Source organism: Filicampus tigris, chromosome 16 (genome assembly GCF_054856515.1).
Source record: "Filicampus tigris isolate MCC_2025a chromosome 16, RoL_Ftig_1.0, whole genome shotgun sequence".
NCBI classification, from domain to species: Eukaryota; Metazoa; Chordata; class Actinopteri; order Syngnathiformes; family Syngnathidae; genus Filicampus; species Filicampus tigris.
The window spans coordinates 11713393-11737301 of NC_141232.1; the positions used below are offsets into that span (position 1 = coordinate 11713393).

Below are 23909 nucleotides of genomic sequence, written 5' to 3' on the forward strand. Positions count from 1 at the left end.
AAGTTGGAGTCTTAAGACTCAAGAGGCTTGTTGCAGCTCGCCAACATTAAAAAGGGAGGAGCATGTTTCCAATCCAACAGCTAAAAGCATTGTCTCTCTCTGTTTTTTTTTTTTAAACAAAAACCCGGGATTGTAGTCGATATAAACGCAATAATTTTGAATCTTGTAGAAAACTATCTAAGTTCAGTTGAAAAATTCAAACGACACAAAAAGGAAATATTTCATGATTTTATTTTATTTTTAATATCACTTTGATAATTCAGCTATTAAATCCCCAAATTCCTCATCTCAAGAGATTTTATATTACATAAGAAACAAAAATAATTTTACTGCAGAAATTTGGTAGGAAATGGCCTTCTGCACAATTTTTGTGTGTTAAACATAACATGTTTTAGGGTGAAGCTTTAGTTCATAAAACCTATGGCAAGAACTCAGTTGTTGGAATGGCCAGAATTTTCCAGCAGTTAACTTCAAATGATGAATCTACTTAATTACATTTCATTAAAAATATACATTTTTAGCTGTATAAAAAGGCAGTAGCGACAAGGGTGCATTCTTAGACTTGTAGTATTAGTTGTAGGTGTAGCGTTGGCTGCTAGGCTTTTATGGAAGTAAAGACCGTGGGGTCAAATACTTAAAAAAAATTTAAATTAAAAAAACTACGCTACAAAACGATAATTTAATTCATTAGCCTTAGTAATACACACTTTGCATTTGTGTTTTAGGGATGCAAAATGAAATCAAAATGCAAAATCAAACAAACACTCTCAAAGTGGTGTTAGGGTGAATTTCCAAACGCACCCCTAATTGGCCAATAAAGATGATTCTGATTCTGAGAATAGAGGTTTTGTAAAATATTATTTTGTCATGCCAGACAACCAACTGAGTTTAAATAGAGATTGAGAGGTTGTGTCTTCTTCTTCTGCCATCTGTCGGAAGAGGCTGCCTGGCCGGAAGCTTTCCTGACTGTCTGCTGACGAGGATGGAATAGGCTGCGAGAGGGAGCAAAAAACATCTCATTGAAATGAAAATCAAATCTAATCCCGATTGCTGCCTTCCCATTCTAACTGCAGCAAAGTGAGCAGCTTTGCTGTTGCAAAATGCATCATAAATGCACTGGACTTGAAGAATTCCAAATGTACCGTATAGCTACACAAGCACAACAACAAAAATCTATGAGAGTCAACTGTGAACATGGCAACACCAATTAACTGTACAAGACCCACGATGTGTTTTGGATTGGATGAAAACATTTGATTTTGATACAATGTTTTTTGTAAACCAGTGGTTGATTATGTGTGGCTGCAGATCATGATAGCCTCGAGTTTGCCAACACATGGAGCTAATTGACGAGCACGGAACGATTAATAATAACAAAGCATAACAGCATTCCTTAGTTTCCATTCATCTAATCACAATTAATTTTGAATTAATTGCATGATGAAACGCTGCAAATGCACCAAAGGAAAACAGCCCCTTGACTAACACTACAGCCAAACAAGCACGCAGACTTGAAGCCACACTGATGAACTTGCCTGGCTGTCTCGCGCTCAAAATGTCTGGGAAAGTTGAACAGACCACATTTAAGCGGGATTAAACACAACAATGAAACAATGGCCAAAAATGAAGCCAAACCATAAGTGACAATGTTCCACAGTGTGCTCAGTTCAACTGACAGAGCAGAGCTGTTACTCACCAACTGGTGTGGTTCACTGGAGCATTTGATGACCGACTTTGATTTACGCGTATCAGACATGCTGAGAGGCAACAACCCGAACCTGTGGAGGGCAAACCGATGGGAAATTGGGTACAGTGCCACAGGCTGATCATCTCCATACAACAGCAACATTATTGCATCAATTGATTCAAAAGGAGGCCCAACCAAGTATTGAGTACAGACATACTTTTAAGATGCCTAAATTGTGTTAAAAAAAAACATCCTTTTTAAGGAATCGGTCTTATGAGATTTTTTTTTCTGAGATAACGGATTTTAGACTTTCATTATCTGTAAGCCATGGTCATCAAAATGACAAGAAATACAAGCTTGAAATATTTCCCTCTAAAGTTGTGCTTACAAGTTTACATACATACAATGATCAATAAATTTGAATATTTTAATTTCACAGTGTCAGCGGAAGTTTCTTGTCAGCACTCTTTAGGGACTCTGTTTTTGAAATTGATACTCATTGCAGGTCTATGTTCATATGACTCAGACCTGATTTGAGTGTTGGCCAGTGGAAGGATGTTGTAAGGCTCCTGAGTGGTGACGCTGCTGCTCCGCGGGGCAAATTGCTTCTCCGAGCCAGTCACCAGCCCAAACAGCACCTGAAAACAAACATTCCATGTACAGGACATGAGGAAACAAATGCCAGTAAAGGTGAAGTCAACACGAGCATTTTTTTTTCACGAATATGTTCTATGCAAGCCCACTAGTTGAAACAAGGCATTCTGATAAATATTGCGTTTGTGGAATAAGAGTTAATCCTCCCGTTTTTAGCCATCTCAGGGGGCGGCCATTTTGTCACTTCTGCTGAATGAAAATGACATCACCACTGCTCAGGGCTCAGGTAACAGCCAATCACCTTTAAGTCGACCTTTTGCTATGTTTATTGATGAAAGTACAGTACCGATGTTCTCTGGGACAGACGACTGAGGTTTGCATTCAATGGCGGTGTGAACACATCCAGGTCAAAAGGGTCAATGTGGCTCTCTAGCCAATCACAGACTTCTTCCATCCTGAAAGACAACACAGATTTGAGATCCTTTTTGGATTGATGAAATTCTACTAGTGCCACTGGATAGTGAAGAATAAATTATTGTGATTATGAAATATGAAAAGGGCTTTGACAATGTGCATTTTTGAAAAGTCAGGGTTAAAATGGACAGAAACCCCAGCGGATGATATTGACGTCGATGTTGCCTTTGACATCTACTCTAGTATGTTACCTGTGGTCTTGGTGGGACTTGGAGGTCTTGCCTTCTTCCATATTGGTAGACAAAGTGGTGTTAAGATAACGGAGGTCAAACATCATCTGCAACGCTCTGTTTTGAGTCATTGGAAATGCCCCTTCCTGAAAGGAAACACCCACTTCGTCATGAATGACTTAATTCAGCTTCTAATTCCAGCGTCATCATTTTGAGAACTTTGTGGGAGTGAGTCACCCTGGGTTCTCTCTGAGTGAGGCTTTTGTAGTGCTGCAAGGCTTGATCCAGACAGGCTTGCAGAAGCTCCTGCAGGGTGGGTTGCGGCAGTGCATGACCACCCACCCTGTTCACCTCAACACACAGGTCGAAGAGCAGCGACTGGACGAACAAAGACGGCTGCGGAAGGTGTAAACGTCAGAATCTTAACTTACTTAAAATCTCTTCAATGGCCTCAAATGAAACTGAAGGCGAAGCTGAACGGCCGACCTGGACAGGAAGACGGATTTTGGATGTAACACTGCTCCCTGACTCTGCCTCCTCTTGGATCTCGAGATCTTCCCAGTTTGTTGCATTTATCAAGATGGCGCCAGCGGAATCTGCATGAAGAGCTGTTCGAAACTTCTCCAGCAACCTCTGAAAAGTCACAGGATGGCAGTCAAATCCCAATTCCACAATTTAAAACAATCGGCTAGGAAAAGCTATGAAAACTTTAATTCAACTGTGCTATATTACACCAACAAGTGTTTTTAAAACTCATTCACTGCCAAAAACGTTTTTAGATGTCTTTTCACAGTCCAGCCATTCAATCCCAGGAACCTTTTTTTTTTTTTTTCAAACGTTAGGGTAAAAGAGGGTCTGAAAATGTCTGTCAGTTAATGAGTTAATATTTAAGTCTTGTCATTTAGCTAGTGGTAACATCTGCTATGATGTAGTCCAGTTTGACACCACAACAACCACGTTGTGTCTGGTCCGTTACTGTCTTCATGAGGATGCAGAAGTACACATTACTGCAGTGAAGTAAATTTGAGCTCCTACGGCACATTTGTGCCATTAAACTTTCGTTCAATGCTGCCTATCGTCACACTTTTAAAAAAATATTTATTTTTTTAGCCCTAATGCACCATTCTGTTTCCTTCTAAACTCCAGCCCCGCTAGACAATTTAATTTTGGGTAGGCTGTTCACAAAATCAGTCAAATGACAAACAACAAATCAATAACTAATCTACAGTATTGGTTCATTCATCATACCTCTAATGTAAGCATTAAAGAACTAAACACATCTATAAAAGATCATTTTTGGCATGTGCTGACTTTTGAGAGAGTAGAGCTCCAGATGCGGTAGGCTTCCATGCTGCAATTGAGAAGCTCCTCCTTCAGTTGTGCCCACTTGGCCTGAGCAGCGCTGACTTGGGGGGCCACCTTTCCTCTGCCCAATTTCTTGCTCTGCCTCGGAGTCAATTTGGCCGTGGCCTCGCACCCGCTCTGTTGTCCCAAAATGCAGTGTTTCAGATTGGGACACAGTTCCCCCATGGACTGACACAGCCTCGCCATGAAAAGGACTGAATTGAGGCTGGCTGGGCTGGGATCTGGCGGAACTGTAGCCAATTCCGAACGGACGGCAGAGAGAATGTGGCGAACGCAGGCCAGGCAGCCATCTCGTAGAGCCTCCTGCACCGCTGGCGTGTCTGTGAAGCGGTTGAAGGAGGATGCTGACGAGCCCTCAGTCGTTCCTGATGATGGGCTTGGAACTGATGTGGAGTCAGAGCCTGTAGAAAGAAAAAAAAAAAAGATATTTAAAAGTTTGCAGCATCAAGAAAAATGTGTTTGCGTTGATTTCCGCTTTAAAAAAAAATAGAAGGACTGATTTTCAGCCACACACCTGCATCCCTGGACGGAAGGTAGTGCTGCAAGTCATCAAGCCGTGCTTTCAGCTTGGCGTCCATGAAAGCGCAAAAATTTTGAACGCAGGGCGTCAGGGCCTTGGTCTTCATGGCCAGACCACTTCTTTGCTGTTGCTCTCCTCTCTGTGCGACACTGACCCAACCCGCATCACTCGGCAGGTCCCCTGGCGACTCCGACCACAAATAGGAAGACACGTCTATTTCATACTGGGCCTCCCGGCTATTGGTGGTCTGTCCCTCGAGATCCTTCACAGCGGAGGTGAGGAGCTTCACTGAGCTCATTGAGATGTCTTCCGTTTCTTCTTTGGTGATAGCCTTGCGGATCATCAATCCATACAATGAAATTCCACATCCATTTTGGTCCACACTTTTATTATTATGAATGCCAACCTGCAAGCGTTGAAGGAAGAGCCGCTGAAGGAAGTCATCCCAAATGGCCAAGCGGCGCTCCAGCAGCCGCTGGCACACCGTGTTCCAGTGCTGATTGATGGAGTCGGCGGAGAGGAGGTCCCAGACAGCGTCTCGAATGGCTGCCAGTCCCTTCAGGCTCTTCACATAGACCAGAAGGCTACCAACACCATGGCAGATGTCCTCCTTACATCTGAAAGAAAATGTAGTGCTTTATGTCGAGATGCATATTCCCCCTTTTTATTGCTTATGTTTTGTTGTGACAAATTTGACCGACTGATGCTTACGTATCAATCCACTGCTGTAAGGTGTCCCGCAGCTGCTCTCTCTGGATTGGCTGCGCCAGGGTGCGAAGTGTCGGCTGGAACTCCGTGACAGAGAGGGGCAGGTACTTGAAACAGCTTCCTGTACTTGTGTCTTCCTGAAGCACGTTTTTACCTTTAGCTGAGGAGGGAGACAGACTTGCGGTAGCCGTGTACCAATTCAGGGATTCATCATTCAGCATTTGTATTTGAAGGCAGGTGACATCAGAAACTTAGCGTGATGGCTTTCCCAATTAAATGGCTGCGGGTTTCTTTTTTTGCAGGATGCCCTGCCTACCAAAGTTAATAAAATCGTGCCCACCTGAGCAATTGCTTTTTTAAATGACGATGTGATGTCCCACTTCTGAATTTTTTTTCTTAAAAAAAAATAAATAAATAAATAAATAAATTTAAAAAATTAAAAAATGACAAGTTTCCCAATTTGATTTTTGGTGTTAAAAAAATTGAATATAGACAGACAAAAAGAATAGACATCTAAATAAGATAAATACTGTGCCTGGAAATAAAAGCCAAAATGTTGGATATTCACAATATAGAAACTTAAGTGATCATCTAGACTTCAAGGCCATGATTGATATTTAGTACCTGCGGATGCAGAGGAGGTAACATTTTCCAGGATGGAAAAGAGCAGACCACAGCTTAGGTTTGTTTCCCCAGGCATGGGCCCCCCCTCAGGGTGCATGTAGAAAACAGCATACGCTTGGAACAAAGTGGTCACCAACAGTTCCACTAGGCTGCACACTTGAGCCTTAATACCGGCACCTGACAAAATAAAGATTAAGTAAATAGACATATTTTGAAGCATATACATAGGATGGATCACAAGTCTTTAAATTGCAACATTCCTAGCTAATTCTAATTCTGCTAATTTTTGCCAGCCCGTCAAAAGGGTTTTATATATTGTTATTTAGCAATAAGTTAGCGATTTTCAGGAATGAAGCTAAAACAAACGTGTTGTATTTAAACATACAAAGTATGTAATTATTTTTGTTGTGTTTTTAGTTTGACAGTAAACTTCAACTGAGTGTGAATAAATAGCTTAAAGCACATTCAGGGAGTGCAGACGTCTCAGGCTTTCAACTGCAAGGAACGAAGGTACATTCATGGTGCTTTTAGGAACCTGAATTTCCATACACACTGCGCCATGTGGCATATTAATCGTTTTTCCTCAATTACAGTCTGATATTTTTGTGATCGTGAGAATCCAAACCTGAAATCACAATTTAATTTTAAAATATGATTTGAACATTTGAGCGTCATGTACAGTATTTTGTGTTCAATTATAGTACTGTGTTTGTCCTTAACATTCATGGCACTTAATTTTTCACACCATGGCATTCTCCCAACGTTTTTTTCCACTAACCCTTTAACCAGCTAAGCTAACCCTTTATACCGTGAAGATTTCGTACCATGAGATCGATATTGTTGCATGCCTAGGTTTTAGCCATAGTAAGAGGGAAACATGCTGTTTACATACAGTATGTTATACTACCATGTTGAGGCTGATCGAGCAACTGATGGATGGAGGCCTTCCGCGCCAACAAGAAATCAGCGAGTGCCTGGCGTGGGGAGCTATCCTCCAGCAGCATGGTGGACAGGAGGGCCTCGGCAATGGCCTGGTCAGACACTGCCCGACCCCGCAGCAGAGACTTGCTGTCTAAAAGAATGGTGGACCTGGAAGAAGAAGAAAAAAAAAATCACAACTTGGCTTATTCATAATAGTTATATGGCAAAAAAATATTTGCAGTCTCATGAATTCACCTTGGTTAGATACGTGTATTCATTTGTGGATATTTGACCAACAAAGCAAACTATTTATCGGTGTAAATGTTGGCCTGTTTTGACAAAAGCATTCCTATTTTTCTCTGTGAGGCAGGGCTACGGCATCTTGGTTGCCAAGGAAGTACAGGTATGTCAAAGCGACACATCTAGACTGAGAGACAAACTCTGGACATCAGGGTGGAGCTAGATTTAGAAAGACGACATTACAAGAGTGTCCCCTCTGCATTTCAAATTATCTGGAAGCCATTTTTAAAGGTAATGACTTAAGATAAGTTTGAAATGATACTGAACATTTTTGGTAGATCATAGTTTGTGTATTTTTACAGTATAAACTAGAACTAGAGGCAATTATAAACCTTTTTAGTGGTTATTATTACATTGGGCAACTCTAGTGCAAATTAGCCTTTGTGTCAGAATAAAGGTAAATGATCAAGCACCTGAAGTGACCAGTTGTGGCTACTTGGCGGACAAGGATAGGGAAGCGGGCTAGGGCAGGACTATAATGACCCCCTGTGGCAGATTCCAACTGAAGAAGACTGTGCAGACGGCAACACAGCAGGTAGAGACGAGTCGCCTGAAGGTATTGGGAGGCTTCCATGGCACTCCAGATGCGCTCGGGAATCTCCAAGAGGAGCTTGATCTGAGAGGCCATGGTGTAGAAATTGTCCTGCCACTGCCTCTATTAGACAAAGACACATATATGTATGGATGGATTTGAAAGCATAGTTAGAGTGGTTTCAACCTTTTTCATTTTTCTCAAGTCTTGTTATTTGTCCAAACTTCACTGCACAATAACGGATGTTCAATTGCATATTAAATGCTTAGCTAGCAGAAAACCTCCCAAGCAAGTAAAACATGTAGTTGCTCCACTAATGATGGGATAAAACGCTGCATGCGAAGTGCCAAAGGGAGATATATCGACTGGCGAAGATTTTGTTTGGTTGTTTATGATTACATTTTTAACATTAGTTTGATTTTTTATGTACACTTTGTTGTACACGGTTGAGGACAAAATTATTAGCCCCCCTATGAAAATGGAAGTTTCTTCAAGATTTCCCCAAGTAGATTTTTTTAACAGAGCAATGAATTGGAACTGGAAATATTGAGAAGGTGAAAGGAAAAATGTGTTGCTCTGTTTTAACGTACTTGGGAAATACTTTAAAAACAATGACAATGACTTGAATGCTTTTATTTTTCGCTTTGTTTTACTGTGCTTTCTGCAGCCAGGTTGGCATTGCAAATTATAATCGGTTCTCAATGTCCTATACCTAAATAAATACAGGTTAATAAATGAGTCGTTCTACTAGTGCTGAATAGTCTCACTACAAAAAAAAAACAGCGCACTAGTACTTGCATAAGTATGATGCTCAGTTTGCCATGACAAGGTTACAGGAGCTGAGAATGACGACTAGGTTGATAGAGATGTTTTATGGCATACTCTTTTTGTGTCAGTTTCAATTCTGTCAGAATGTGTTCGTTTCTAAATGAAGTTACTCAATGTTTGTGTGCAGCAAATAAAAAACAGGGGAACACTAGGTCCGGTTCACCTCTGGAGTGCGGCTGTTGACGCAGGCTTTGCCTTGTTTTAGTCGGTGGCAATACTGATACATGTCCTGGATGGATTGGACAACACTGGCTGAGCTCTGCCTCATCTCTCCGATGGTGTCTGCGGCGTCAATCAGGTCCCGGTAGCGCTCCCCCACCATTTGCCTCAGTTCCTCCTTCTTCTGCTCGATCTCGCCGCGGACTTTCCGCTCTATGCCGCGGATATCCTCGGTGCTGTAGCGCTCGAACAGGACCACCGGGTCTTTGATCTCCGATATCCGAAGAGACGACGCCGGTTCATCAGTCATGGCTCCTCCAAAACAACTTCACACAGCTACGGGGAAATCTAACCCGGAAAATGAAAAACGCACACGTCCGCTCCCTACGTCAGCAAGGTTGTAGCCATTCATAATTTTTAAGTCCTTGTGATCTAGTAGAACGTCATCAGTCCCAGCCCGAGTACTGTTCTTATTGAAAGTACGAAAAAAACAAGAATGCACTGAATGCCCGGATGTTGTTTTGGCTGCTAGTGCTAGCTTAAACCAAGGACGCACGGGTTAGATACTTGTGAAGGCTTGGCTCGGAAAATATCCCAAGATGCATTCCGTGCCTGTATCACGGAAATACGTCAGAGTCTTTGAGATGTGAAGTTGTGAACACGTACACAACACGGACTTGAGAATAACATTTAAAAATATATATCCAACTATTACGTATATCTCACGTTTTGTTGATATTGATAACAAGTGTTCTTTTTGTAGAGCTGAACCTGAAAAAAACACAGGCTAACATAATTTACAAGATTGTAAACATATATTTATCTCTATGTTTTTACATTAAAATAGTTATTCTAAATAACTTATTTGGTGAAATGCTTTGAAGATAAGACATGTCTTTATTTATATAAATCAAATAAATTATGAAAAAAAGTTTGCTAGGTCAAAATACGGATTCAGTCATATAGTTTACATTCGCTTCGGACACTTTGAGAATGAAGCAGGGACTGTATGTCTTTGTACAATATTATGGAGTGCTATTTTTCTTCATTAAGTATACATTACAACATTTTCTGTTGTTTTTGAGGGTGAAACTGGAACGGATTATTGGCATTTCCTTTCATTTCAATTAGAAAGGATTTACAGGAGTTACTAGTGTGGTCATGGAACAAATTCAGTTCGGACCTCAGGCACCACTGTATCCTATTTCGCCTGTTCATCAAATAATAGACACCTGTATTTCAGAATATTTTTTATATGCGGCGCTGTAGCGCCCTCTGTTGACGCCACTTATGCGGCATCAGTGCTGAGGTCTTGGCAAGTGACTCCCGCAAAATGGCGAACACGTTGACCTGATACGGCCAGTTGACGAGTACCGTATTTAGTATACGTCTATGGGCCAACCAGCTCGTTGAATTGAGGCGTCGCCTACGGTTATTTCTTGCTCGGATTCCATTTTTAATTTATTTATCACTGTTGCTATTAAGTACAATTAATTGCTTAGAGCAGTAGATGCACTGTTTAAACATGTTATATAAAGGAGGGAATATTGACCTAACGTAATTTTTTTGCGCCCAACGTCGCACCTATATAAAATTATTGAAAGAATTGCCTGGCTTTTCTCCCACGCCTGCTCTGCAATAGCATCCTCCAAACTAACTGCTGGTTAAAGATTTACTGCTCTAATTTCTTTAAGGCAGCAGAGGTGGAGCTTATTGTGTCAAACAGGTGAATCAGGTAACTTTAAACACGGAAGGAAATAAAACAAAACAAACCACAGCTACCGGTAAGCAGATCTTCTATTAATAATGATTCCTTTATTTGTATATATTGAAACTTCAAGTATATTACGATGAGTTCAATTATTTCATGACCGTGGTTGAGTGGTTCCGTTGAGCAAGTAGCGATCCACAAATGAACCGCGACTATAGTAGTTACTACTGTTACATATCTATCAAATACCGCATATACGATGTAGAGACGCTTTCTCTAGTCTAGAATAGTCCCAAAGCCCGTGATCATAAATTGAGTTTGTTTTAAATATGTGGATGCAATCTCCCTCCAAAAGTCTTGCAACCGCGAGGTCAGGTCCTTTAGTTTTTGTAGACTGAAAACATTTGGGTTTGACATAAAAGGTGATTGAGACAAAGGATCACCATTTCATACAGGCTTTGCTGGCGTTTCCTGGTCCACTGTCCACTTTGGATTTATTACAGAACAAATCAAATTCTAAAGACAGGGGCGCAGCCATCATTTCAGAAGTGGGTGCGAGGGTCACATTTTCAAGCATAGTTGTTGTAGGAGTTGTCTCAAGGCATCATCAAACACAAATTCAGTAAAACGTCATTTTTGCTAGCAAGCTTTGTCACAGAATGGGAAGAAAACGAGGAGATTTTAATTTAAAACAAATTCTTTAAAAAAAGTAATGGTGTTCAAACTGCTATGAAAACTAGTTTCAAGTGTCCACGGATAAATGGCATGGAAAATACTTGTGGAACACAAACAGAAAATGCATGACTTGATCACAAATACAAGTGAAATGTTACAATTGACCCCATGTCCCAGGTGATAGGACTGAAGGTGATAAGGTTGCCACTATCGAATAATTTTAGAATCGATTATTCCATTGATTAATTGAATGCTTGTGTCCCATGATGCAGATGTAAATAAATACCTGCAAAGGATGAACTGCTGCTCTTGTCTTCTAATCATCTTTGGATGTCAAACCCAAATGTTTTCAGTTTACAGCCGAATTATAGGAATTGGCCTCACTGTTCCAATACCTTTTGTGCAAATTGCATACCTGTACACTGCATTATATCTTAAAAATGACTACTAAACCATAATTGCATTGCATTGTGTTGCATGTCGCAATGTGTAAGAAGACATTTTCAGTGAGTGACAAGCACAAATGCCATTAGGCAGACTGCACTGTGTGCTCCACAGAGGAGGGTGAATGAAGTGAAACCATGAAAACTGACAATGATTTTCATACATATGCCTATTTTTGTTTGTTTGTAGCAAAGCAGTACCATGGGACAGAGCAACACCCAAGAAGACTTTGAGAGTCAGTTCAATGATGTGATTTCCAGACTGGAGTCCAAACAATTGTTCCAGTCTGAATGGGACATTGGATTTGTTATTGTCTTCTTAGTCTTCATTGGTGAGTGACGGTTTTAACTATTTTTTCGTATTCGCGGGCCAGCCTGGTGAATAGCAGGGTTTCACTGTATAGTTACCTTGTAATATCTCCATTCACCATGAGATGATAGACATGTCTTAGTTGTAACAATCCGTAAAAAAAAAAATGCTTCAAAAATAATAATTATATCTTATAGGACTACATTCAAGTGTGGTGGAAGCCATTCCCCCCCAAAAAAATTCTACCTCTCTGGCTGCACTGCAAAGTTTGAAATCCTGATGTGTTGTGTGTGGTGGCAGGTTTGGTTGTGTTGCTGGTCCTTCTGGTCCTCATACGCTGCTGTTGCTGTGATGAGAAGGTGAAAACACACTGAAAGCGCACGTTTTGGGTCTGTCTAACAGATGGTGGAAGAAATACAAGTTCGACCAATAGAAATGCAATGAAATGTTCACTTTCTAGTTCTGAAATTAGTATGTCTTCACACTGAATTACCGGTACACATTATGTGTGAAGGTATGGGTTATAAAAAAAGAAAGTGTGATAAAATGTGTTGTTGCTTTTTCTTTTCTATTCCAACAGCCTAAACGTCACAAAGTTGGAGTAGAGAACATGTGTTTGGAACCATGACAGCTGAACGAACAACACAACCTTGAGTTTGGATCAACTCTTGTGCTTAACATTTCAAAATATGCTTTATATTTAACACCCAATGAAGTCTTGACTTTTGCTTATTTTGTTCTAGTGATTTTCCAACCAATTATTGTACCTGCTGTGGTTTTGTCCAGTTAGCTTTTCATTTTTTTTCAGTTAGCTTTGATTGCACTTTATTGTGTTGAATAACATAGTTGATTCACGTTCTCTTAAATTATGTTTAATAAAATATAAAGGTACTAAACCTGAGTCCATTCTTCTTTAGTGTACTCCTTTGCATAGTTTATTTCTTTTTTTTTTTTTAGGAACAGGTGTAAGCAACAGTAGTGGCGCATGTTTAACTTTGTTTACAATTACAATTCCATTACATTGACACATTGCAAGCATTAAAATTCCATATTTCAAAATACAGTCTCTTTTTAAAACAAAAAGGTATGGACATTTGTAAATTTTAACAATCTTAGCTGTTAGGGCTCTACCCCAAAACAGTAGCTGTGATCAAAACAACACTCACATTTGGTTAGGTAATGAGACATGGACAATTTACGTATTTTTTTAATTTTTTTTTATTGCACAGACATTTTCTCATATAATCATTGCTCTCAAAGTAAATAACACTTACTGGAATGATTTTGTTCACAAAAGGCCATTATCTCAGAGGGCGTTTTGACACTGCAGGTTAGACAAAGGTGAAAATAAAGTTCTCCTGTTGATTTCTTTGACGGCATGGTTGTAGCTTTTGAACCCTTTCAAATATTTTATCAATGAAACCTATGAACTCCAATGTCCAAAGGGCCGCTGGGACAAAGGCCTATTGAATGAGTGTTTGATTCGCAGGGAATCAACAACATACGTGCAAAACATTTAAATAAATAAATATATGCATGGTTGATTAGCTTATTTGAACAACAGGAATGTGATGAATTACATCCAATCAGGCGATTAATAACAACAAAAAAAAGACACATTGATCTTAATGCTGTTTTTGTAATTATATTCACATACATGACCTTCACCACTAATCACGTTTTAAGATTAAAACTGACACACCAGTCACTCAGCACAGATATGCCCTCTAGTGTTGTGAAGGTTCGAAAGATTCTTTGTACAAGATCACAAAGTGTGCGTTTCACACAAAATCATGCATTGGTGGTGCATGTTGTAACAGTTAACGGTTGCACACATCTCGTGAGTCATTCCAGTTTTACTGCACACTTTGGTGTAAATGTAAAGCCGGACTGCGACTGCTGCCAAAGAACAATACACCACGGCAAAACTGCATGTGGTTTCATGAATGCAGTGAAAACACGGACAGAGGGCGACTTCAGCTTCCCCTTTGCCTGGTAGAACATGTCAACGAATGTTGCCAGAGTCCCAGTTTACACACAGACCCGTACAAATGAAAATAAAACAAGATTTACAACCATCCTGCGTGGCTGAGAAATTTTGGAAACATTCTGTTGGTCAGGTCAGTCTCATGGGAATTCAGGAGAACTGACCGGAATTTGGGGGTAATTGGTGCAAAAGTGACAGAATGTTTTTGTAGAAAATGAAAATAAGTAGTGTCTTGAAAAAAAACAAAACAAAAAAAAAAACGCAACATGACAGTAGTTGGGACTTCAGTACACTTGCTGTGTGTAGTGCATGCAGCGCGTATGGCCTTTCCATGAACAGTCGTGTGTTTTGTCAAAGGGATTGAGGGATGCGGACTGCAGGACAAAAAGTCAACCAAATCAACATGATATTTGTCCTTTGTGGGCCAAGATAATGCTGCAAAATATTTGTATGGGTTCCCTGTAATAGACTAACCTGCTTAATTTGTTTATTTATGACACCCATGAATTACTGTAAAATTCCCTTAATTCTCAAGGAAAGTTTGCTGCTTTGAAAATTCCCAGAATTTTGCAAGTGATGGAATACATGAACCCATATCTGTGAATGGAAAATTAACATTCCATAACATATTTCCCTTTGCACTATTTTCGCCTGAGTGCAGAGATCAGCGCTCACCACAAAAGACCGGAAAGAACCAGATGATAAATCGTCACAACACTGCTTGAACATAAAAAAAAAATAACTAAAACAAACAAACAAAAAAAGTGACCATACATTCATGGAGAGGTTTCAGTCATTCCTCTGAAATGCAAAACACACGAGAGGAATGTCGGTCCGCTGGAAAGCACAAAAGGGAAAAGGCAAACACGTCTGTCGCGTTTAACTGGCTCCCGACGACCATGCAACACTTGAAACAGAATGGCTGGCTTATAAATATCTACCAATAAATAAGAGTGTATCCTTCACACTTGTGTGGTTTGTTTGGATCAGATGTTGACTGTGAGGTGATTAGAAAGGTCTGTAGTTCCAGAAACTGGAGAAGACAGAAATCTGCAAGTACACCAGCACAATCTGTTAGTTAAACCTCTCTTATGCCCCATGAAAAGTTTTGAAGTGATTTATTTTGGTCTCATTATTATTATTTTTTTACATCACAGAAAAAGGCATTTGAACACTGGAGACTTTTTATATCCACTGCGGACAGACAGATGGAGTGGATATAAAGTCGACACACCCCTGTTCAAGTGCCAGGATTCTGTGATGTAAACAATGAGACCACGATAAATAATTATGGGATTTGGTGTGTAGACTTCTTATATGTACTGTGGTGAGACAGACAGAGCGTATGTGAGGTACAGCAGAACATGAAAAATTGAAGACATGTTTTTTTTAGCTGTAAAAATAACTAGCAAACGCTCTCAGCAAGAGACACGCACCTTGTCTTTGAGCTGCTGACAAAGCTGTAGCGAAATGGTGAAAAACACCAGCGTATCATTTAGCCAGGGGACGACACACTCCACCTTGTGCACATGGCTCACCTCAAACCGGTTGTTGTTGAGCTCACTGAGGAGGCGAGAAGCAACACCATAAAATCCATTCACAATTACATTACACAATACAGAGCAGTGCTCATAAACTTTGAACAATGCTTAAAGCGGAAAGTCAACCCAAACATATTTTTTTCAAGAATATGATCTATGCAAGCAAACTAGTTGAAACACAGCATTTTAGATTAATATTGCGCTTGTGGAATATGAGTTAAGCAGTAAAATCCACCCCTTTTTAGCCATCTCAGAGGGCAGCCATTTTGTCACTTCTGTCGACTGAAAATGACATCACAACTACTCAGGGCTCAGGTAAGGACCAATCACGGCTCAGCTTCAGAAAACAGGTCAGTCGTGATTGGTCGTTACCTGAGCCCTGAGTAGTTGTGATGTCATTTTCAGTCGACAGAAGTGACAAAATGGCCGCCCCCCTGAGATGACTAAAAAGGGGTGGATTACCTCTTATTCCACAAAAGCAATATTTATCAGAATGCCTTTTTTCAAGTAGTGGCTTTGCATAGAACATATTCTTGAAAAATATGTTTGGGTTGACTTCCCCCTTTAAAATAGTTGATCAGACACATGATGTAGCTGTAATTGTAATTTTTTCCCGCCCAACTGCCTATTGTACGCTACAGTTTAAAGACATTTGCATATTGCGTTGTTTGGTCCTCAATTTCTGTTGATGATCCAATTCCATCCTTCTCCAAAAATGAAAGTTTACTGTATTGCAACGTATTCCTTATTGGTACTTTGTGTACATTTCGGAGTACAGGATCTCCATATTTTCTTAAGCTTGCATTGCAAAGGAGAGAGGTGATCTTGGAGAAATGCCAAGGAGGAGGAGAATCTGCGGAAGCAGATATACCATCTTCTAGCCTGGCTCACCGTAGACTAGCCGAAAGGATCAAACTGGCCAAAGCAGACAGCCAGGGCAAGCTTTCTATGCCATCCCTTTAAGTATGCCTGAAGCCTTCCTGGGGGACAACAAATCATATATTCTGAAAACTACAGAGCAGGAGTTGCCAGATTTGATCAAGAGCAAGCTAAGTGACAGCCAAACAGAGAGTACATACCAAATCCTCCTGATTAAACTCCCTTAAAAAAATGTACAGCATCTAAAACCAAATGAAGCTATTTTTGGATTGGTGTTGTCTATTGTCTAAGTAATTTTGAACATCTTGCTCTCCACAAAATTAAAGTTAGTTCAACTGTATGCGACAATTTGACTTTCAGATTGTCTCATTGGGGTCGCCACAGCGAGTCCCTTTAATGATTTATTTGGCATAGTTCTTAAGATGGATACCCTTCCTGACAAAATTAACTATTTTTAAATCCGGGTTTAGTGAGGAATCGACTTGGATTCAAACCTGCACGAAAGACTGTCGCATGTACAACGACAACGGCAAAATTGATTGATGGAATTACTTGTTAGAAGACAACAGACAAACGGATACGTTTCATCTTACAACATGGCCCCGGGATTGTGCAACACAGAGCTTCCAGATGGCTTGAAATTCTATCAAGAAGCAAGAAAAAAAAAAATGACAATAACGTTACAGCTGACGCAACTTCATGCGGTAGAGTATTTAAATGCATCGTGTGCTCAAACCTTGGTGGTGTTGGGCGGCAGCACGTGAAGCTGGTAGACGGTGAGACACAATTTGCTTAGGTTGATGTAAAAATTCACCATCACGTCACCAGGCATGGGAGGAGTGAACATTTTCTGATGGACGGATATATCTTGTTAGGGGGTGTTTATCTTGTGCTCCTTTGCAAAGAATTGTACGTTGCAGAGTCAAACATAATAGTTAACACACTTATAATATTCCTCTCTATATTATAGCAGCCTCAATTTGCTAATTGCATTTCTGTCTGGCCACAATGAGGTATTAACTAGGAAGTTTACCCAAAATTATTTTTTTCAAGAATATGTTCTATGTAGGCCCATTAGTTGAAATGGGCATTCTGATGAATATTGCGTTTGTGGAATAAGAGTTAATCCCCCCGTTTTTAGTCATCTCAGGGTGCGGCCATTTTGTCACTTCTGTTGACTGAAAATGACATGACAGTTGCTCAGGGCTCAGGTAACGACCAATCACAGCTCACCTGTTTTCTGAAGCTAAACCATGATTGGTCATTACCTGAGCCCTGAGCAACTATGATGTCATTTCCAGTCGACAGCGGTGACAAAATGGCCGCCACCCGCGATGGCTAAAAAAACGGGTGGATTAACTCTTATATCACAATCATATCCTTGAAAAAAAATGTTTTGGTTGGAAGTGGAAACGGTTTGCACCATCAGTCCACTGGTAGCCAATTCAGGCAGTGTCATGGACGCTGGGGTGGTGAGGCGGTTTCGTGCACGCGTCAGCTGGAGCATCACAGCATCCATTAGCTACAACAACAACAACAGAAAGGTGAAATTAGCATCACAACACAATATTCTAATTCATGGCGATGCATTGTTATTAAGGGCAAACCTTGTTTACTTCTGCCCCTGTTTTGAAGTCATAGTTCTCATCATGGCTGCTTAACAACTGAAGAGCCTGAGTGACATGGTTTCGTGCATCCTGGATCTGATGCAGGGAAAGACACATGCAAAGATGGGAGAGGGATAAGGTGGCTGTAAATTTAGGGAGAATCTTTCCCTTCTGTCCCAGGAGCCAATTGCAGTCAATCCCGAGCTGACTTGGGACGAGAGGTGGAGGAGCCGTATTACGCCGAGAAAATCCTCGCAAAGACGGGGGGAGCATGCAAACTCCACAGAGGCAGGCCAGAGCTAACATAACTCTTGCCACCGTCTGGCAGAATGTTTTAACCTACTTTTTGTTCATATTTGCCTTTGGGCAAAAAAATATCTGGCTACTTATGCTTTACCGTCATTGGGTTTTAACTCAACCAGAGGTTGGCAGTTTTGTCATTTAATTGTTAGTGTTTTCCAACATATTTGGTTTGTTTTGAAAACCCCATTAATCACTGTAGTAATCATCCTGTGGAAGCAAGCTGTGGATGAATTATTTGGCTTGACATTGTCTATGCCTGCTATCAAGTATTTTGAAACCCAAAAAGTGTTGTTCCATCTTAGTCGGGGAGAGGCCAAAAAACGTTGGGGACCCGGTTAGGTGCTATGCAGCCCGCCAACTGTCGATGCTGTGTTATACAACCTTCAAACTATGTTGGGTTTGTTCCGGATGTATGCAAACGTCCTTACGCGAGTCTACAACACTTTGTATGTACTTTGACGATAATGCTGACTTTAGATAGTGCCTCAGGAGACGAACTACAGTATGAAACTGGATACTTGCAGCAAGTAAAGAAACCATAGCCATGAGCAGTGCTCTACGATGACTTATTAATGATAATTAAAACATCTAACATACAATCTTAGTATTTTTCCACAAACGAGGCTGCAATTGATTACCATTTGTCTGGTTGCTTGACCATGTTTTTCAACCTGTTTATTCAAGAGATATGAAGGACAATGTTATCAGAGCTGTTACACTTTCAAATGATTAGCGAAATCATTCAAATATAAAGAGATTAACCACTTGTAAGTAAGCAAACATTTTTTTATGATATACTGCAAATCCTAATTGATTGAACGGCCAAATCACATGTAAAGGTACATCTCAAACTATTGTGGAAAACCTTTTTTTTCATGTAGTTCAATGCAGAAAAGTGAAGCCCAATAAATCAATTTCACACAGATTAAAATATTTCATGATTTTACAATTTTGATAACTGTAACTTGCAGCTAACCAAAACCCAAAATTTTCTCCCTCCAGCAACGTGACTTAAAAAAAAAAATATTTTTTTTAAGAAAAAACAAATAGAGTAGTAATAATACTATTAACAATTAAAAAATTGCACCCTATGACACACACAAATATTTTTCTTCACTGTCACATTATTCTCGTCAGTCAATTAACAGGTTCATTAAACTGTAGATTCTCTTTTGAAAAGACTCATATTTGATCAACAAAATATGACTTAATATTAATTGCGATTTGAGGAAATGTGATTTTTTTTTTTTTTTTTTTTTTAAACAAATACCTAAATTGTGCAACTTGCTTGGGAGGAAAAACATTGAAATAAAGTCACTTGAACAATGCAGTTTAATCAAGCCAGATATACCTGCTGTAATTTCCACTGCTTGTCCTCCCTGAACTGGAAGTGTAGCAATTGACTACTCTTTGCAACCTTCAGATTGATATCCTGTTTAAAGTAAAAACAAACACGGGAAACGTTCAGGCGAAACAAATGGTTCTTTCATTTTTACAGACAGATAACACAGAGCAGCTCAAACTCACCGCCTGAGTCAGAGCCTCTCCCTGTAGTGTCAGCACTCCTTTCACCTGATCCATGCTGTAAAACAACACTTTTTTTTTAGTTCAAAACCAAAGTGATAAATTGGTTCACGTGGAAGTCATGACCTAAATAGACAGCACTGAGTCATTACAATAAATGTTAGCTGGCCTTACGTTGAGCTGCCCAGGATGAAGTTTTCCTGTTTGAGCTGACTCTCCAGGCCAGGTGTCGGCATGGTGAAACGTCGTGAAGCCTCCTGTAAAGGAGCGAAACAAAATGCAGACATCAGGAGAGAGTCAGGGGATCAATATTGATTGCTGATGACTTTTGACCTGTGCAATGCACATCCATCCTAAAGTGTCAATAAAGTGATGGTTGACGTTTGACTTGTAATCCTGACCGTTATTGTAAAAACATTTTTACCGCTAATGCAATACCTTATTACATTATTGGGAATTTCTTACATTTTCAGGTGGGTCTTTAAACAATTCATCAATTATCAAAAATAATCAATTAAGTCATTAACTGCCAGACATTTTCGGACCCTATATTACCCTAACATTTGAAAAAAATACAAAAACATATACGTTACATAAATTCCTGGGATTGAATGGCTGGACTGTGAAAAGACAAGTAAATTCGTCAATGGCAGTGAATGCGTTAATTTGACAATTGAATAGTTGTCGATCAATCGTTGCACCTCAATTTTCCTAATTCAAGCAGTCAACATTGCTGGAAGCACAAGATGTACACTGTCACATTCTGACATTCGTGCATAAAAAACTGGCACATGCACCCTTATATGGGCAACACTGTAGTAAACAAAAAAAGATGGACAAGGACAATTGCCCTCTATGGCAAGAGTCTTGCGTCTAGACTAATGTGTGCCATGTGATTGGACTTGCCTGCAAAGCCTGAGTCAACTGGCCATCACTCACAAAGGTCTTTTAGAATTATGTTCTGAAAACAACAACACGATCTATGCATGAAGCTCACATGCTAATAAGACGTTTCTCTATGCTGGAGGAATTTCTCAAATATACATCATGATCATGTGAAACTGCGCCTGACGACTAATGGATGCCGTAAGCTGACAAATAAGCAGAGTAGCAAAGAAAGGAAAAAAATATATAATTCCTCATTGGTAGTAACTTGATGACTAATGACTAAGTTCCTGTGTTGAGTGCCTGTTTCACAACTTGTTTTTCTGCCTCATAGTCGAGAGGTCCTGTTTGAATCCGGCACATGGATTTATGTGTGAAGTTTGCATGCGGTCCCTGTGCTTGTATGATTTTTCCTCAGATGCCTCCCACATTCCAAAAACAAGCATGTTAAAGTAATTTAAAGAGTCTAAATCACCGGTGTCTACCTCTAGCTGGTGTGCCAGATCCGGCCCTGGACGTCATTTTGTGATGTACGCGAAAGCTTGATGGAAACTTTGCTTGACTTCAATTCAAAAAGTAGCACTCCTCCCTATCAGGTGTGCACACCTTTGCCTGATTGGGTAGACGTGAGATACACAAGTACAGTCACCCCACACAGTGGGTGTAAGTCTTACACAGCCCTGTTCAAATGACAGGATTTTGTCATGTAAAAAAAGTAGACCAAGAAAAACTATTTCAAAACTTTTTGTGGCCAATGGTTCAACTTTGGCTTCAAAATTTTGAAAAAAAAAAAAAAAAAACGTGGTGAAAATGTGTTTCAGTGTGATGAAACCAACGCTCAATTTTTTGGGGGCATATTGTTATTTCAAAACATAACACTTTTCATTACCCACAAAAAACACCATAACTACAGTGAAACATGGTGGTAGCAGCATCATGATTTTTTTCTTCAGCTTGAACTTGGGCGTTAGTCAATTATGACTAGTTCCAAATATCGGTCAGTGTTAGGCACAAAACCTCCGTGAGTGTGAGTCAACTAGCCTACTAGAATGTCTGAAAATTATTTTGGGTAATCAGAGGAACTTTAAATTGTGGCCGGTGCCAGCACGGTCCCTTAAAATTGCAATTTGAACAAACATTGTTAGCTTATCAACTCTTACCTTGAGGACATCCTGCAGCTGTTTAAGTACAGCATGTACTTCTTCTTTAAGAAGCCAGTTGAACTCCTCCTCCTGGTATAAATTGAATAAGACGAACAGCAAATGAGACGTTACAATGGAAAGTGACAGTATATTTTATTTGGACAGTGAGGCAGTCACACTAATGTGATTCAACAAAAAAACATGATACCGTCAATATTTGTCATCATTAACAATATCATAGAACATTGTTAGGGATGGATCTTTTTTTTTAATCTGCTTCGGTTTTCCTGTAACAGGATTTTGTGTCATCATGAACCCTTGACCTATTTTTGTCAAGGTCAGTGAGGGACAAACTTTCAAGCACCATTTGCACATTAGGCCTTATGGGTCTGCCTTTGTATTCTGAATATTTGAAGCAAAACTCTTTAGATGTTACAGAGATACTGCATTCTGAAGTTAATACACCACATAACTTGATCACACACTTGTTTGAAAAAAACTTAATTTTTCCTTTGAATTAGGCAATTGCATTATAAAAAAGGGGGCGATTTTATGAACTTCAAATTTGGATCTCTCTGGAGTGGCTTAATCAAATTTGACAGATGAGGTATATATATTTTTCTGTTAAATTGTGGTGCATTTTGATGAAAACATTTTAAATGTGATTTAATCATTTTGGAAAAAATGTCCAAGTCCCTACAAATGAGTCTGTCTCTGTCTGCATTTGCTAAATGCAACGTTCACGCTCGGGGGGAATAAAAACAGCACGTCACGAAATGTAATTGAATACATATTGCAGTTCGTCTCAACTAATCAGAGCCATTGCAGTTCTTTGCGCTGCAGAATAAAGGGTCGTGCGCATTCAAAAGGAACAGAGAGAAAGCGCAATGTAAATTCTCCTTAGTTTGTCATTTTGCTAAAAAAAAAAAAAAGTGTTAGTGATATTGTTCAGTAATATTTGACAAAAGTTACTCGCCATTATACAATAATCACATTTTTAAAGTGTTTTTTTTAAAAATATTACTTATACTCAAGTGATTATTTGGAGGAGTATTTCTTACATTTACTTGAGTCATATTATTAACAGAACTATTGAGTAGCTTTTTTGCTGCTTATCTCTTCTGACTGCATGTTACATTATGGTGTGCCGTTCTAACACTTCCATTACAGAGTGATGTTATCATTTATTTCTGATGTAATTACTGGAGGCGCCCGTGAAAGTGACAGAAGTAAGATAAAAATATTGTGTCTGTAAAAGCCCTGACTCGAGTTACTGGCCACTAGGAAGTGTGACATGTCACTTTTCACACTAGTTCCACGCTTAATCCCACGGATGTTAGGTTCGGTCGGGCCCGCCGCCAGCACAACCACAACACACAAGTGACAGTGCAAACTAGTGCAAAAAGCCTAAACAGCACCTGCATTCTATTGCGCTTTAGGACAGACCCGACTACATTCTAAACATGACCGTGCACAATTGCAGCAAATTTAACATTGCATCACTCATTTGGTCAAACGATTGCGAGTTTTTTGCATTTAACAAATCCAATGAATTGTAATGAGTGAAATAGCTAGCTTCATGCATTCGCTGCCTTGCAGACTGACAAGACACATCATTTTACCAGAACAGCTCTCTCCACTTGGCTGGCAGCCGTCATCTTGGGTAGTTCCGACAGAGATCTCTGAGGGTTGAGCATGATGAGCAGGGGGAAAAAATACCACTCCGATGAACACCTTAGTACGATCTTAACTGTCCCCCTAACGTGTACTGTATACGATTTCTTCCTAGCTTTAGCAGATGAGGTGCTGCCTTTACGGGCAGTGAGAATTCGAAATGGTCTGGGAGGGGGGCACCGTCACTGGAAAACTGACGCCTCTACACACAATGACAACAAATTACACGTGAGCCCCAGTAATGCACGTGTAAGTGTAAACATCACAACGTGACTTACTTTCAGTAAAATAGTTTTATTTTCAGTTTATATCTACATTTGAATTTGAACTAGATAACACGGTTTCC

The 23909-nt window shown here is 39.9% G+C and overlaps 3 protein-coding genes across 5 annotated transcripts; 1 reads left to right on the forward strand and 2 right to left on the reverse strand.

Moving 5' to 3' along the window:
• Window positions 1-215: 215 nt before the first annotated feature.
• Window positions 216-9477, reverse strand: cog1 (component of oligomeric golgi complex 1). 2 transcript variants are annotated; one of them, XM_086054909.1, is made up of 16 exons: window positions 8887-9477; window positions 7777-8018; window positions 7050-7231; window positions 6143-6319; window positions 5522-5678; window positions 5217-5427; window positions 4805-5141; window positions 4237-4691; window positions 3412-3558; window positions 3163-3321; window positions 2947-3071; window positions 2628-2736; window positions 2216-2325; window positions 1697-1778; window positions 1536-1559; window positions 854-992 (listed from the first exon to the last, which is right to left on the reverse strand). In XM_086054909.1, the coding sequence occupies exons 1-15, from the start codon at window positions 9190-9192 to the stop codon at window positions 1551-1553; spliced, it is 2808 nt and encodes a 935-aa protein (XP_085911035.1). In that variant the 5' UTR covers window positions 9193-9477; the 3' UTR covers window positions 854-992; window positions 1536-1550. The 2 variants fall into 2 exon arrangements, with proteins under 2 accessions (XP_085911034.1, XP_085911035.1); XM_086054908.1 differs by lacking the exon at window positions 1536-1559 and having other exon boundaries at window positions 216-992.
• On the forward strand, window positions 8881-12917 carry smim22 (small integral membrane protein 22). 2 transcript variants are annotated; one of them, XM_086054913.1, is made up of 4 exons: window positions 8881-9279; window positions 11902-12043; window positions 12322-12380; window positions 12602-12917. In XM_086054913.1, exons 2-4 carry the CDS (start codon window positions 11914-11916, stop codon window positions 12647-12649), a joined length of 237 nt encoding a protein of 78 aa, XP_085911039.1. In that variant the 5' UTR covers window positions 8881-9279; window positions 11902-11913; the 3' UTR covers window positions 12650-12917. The 2 variants fall into 2 exon arrangements, with proteins under 2 accessions (XP_085911039.1, XP_085911038.1); XM_086054912.1 differs by lacking the exon at window positions 8881-9279 and adding an exon at window positions 10174-10666.
• A 304-nt stretch (window positions 12918-13221) lies between these two features.
• rogdi (rogdi atypical leucine zipper) lies at window positions 13222-23790 on the reverse strand. The gene is made up of 11 exons (XM_086054911.1): window positions 23512-23790; window positions 21908-21979; window positions 20037-20119; window positions 19866-19920; window positions 19690-19770; window positions 18036-18131; window positions 17852-17950; window positions 17165-17278; window positions 17022-17071; window positions 15445-15571; window positions 13222-15058 (listed from the first exon to the last, which is right to left on the reverse strand). The coding sequence occupies exons 1-11, from the start codon at window positions 23584-23586 to the stop codon at window positions 15017-15019; spliced, it is 894 nt and encodes a 297-aa protein (XP_085911037.1). The 5' UTR covers window positions 23587-23790; the 3' UTR covers window positions 13222-15016.
• Window positions 23791-23909: the final 119 nt, after the last annotated feature.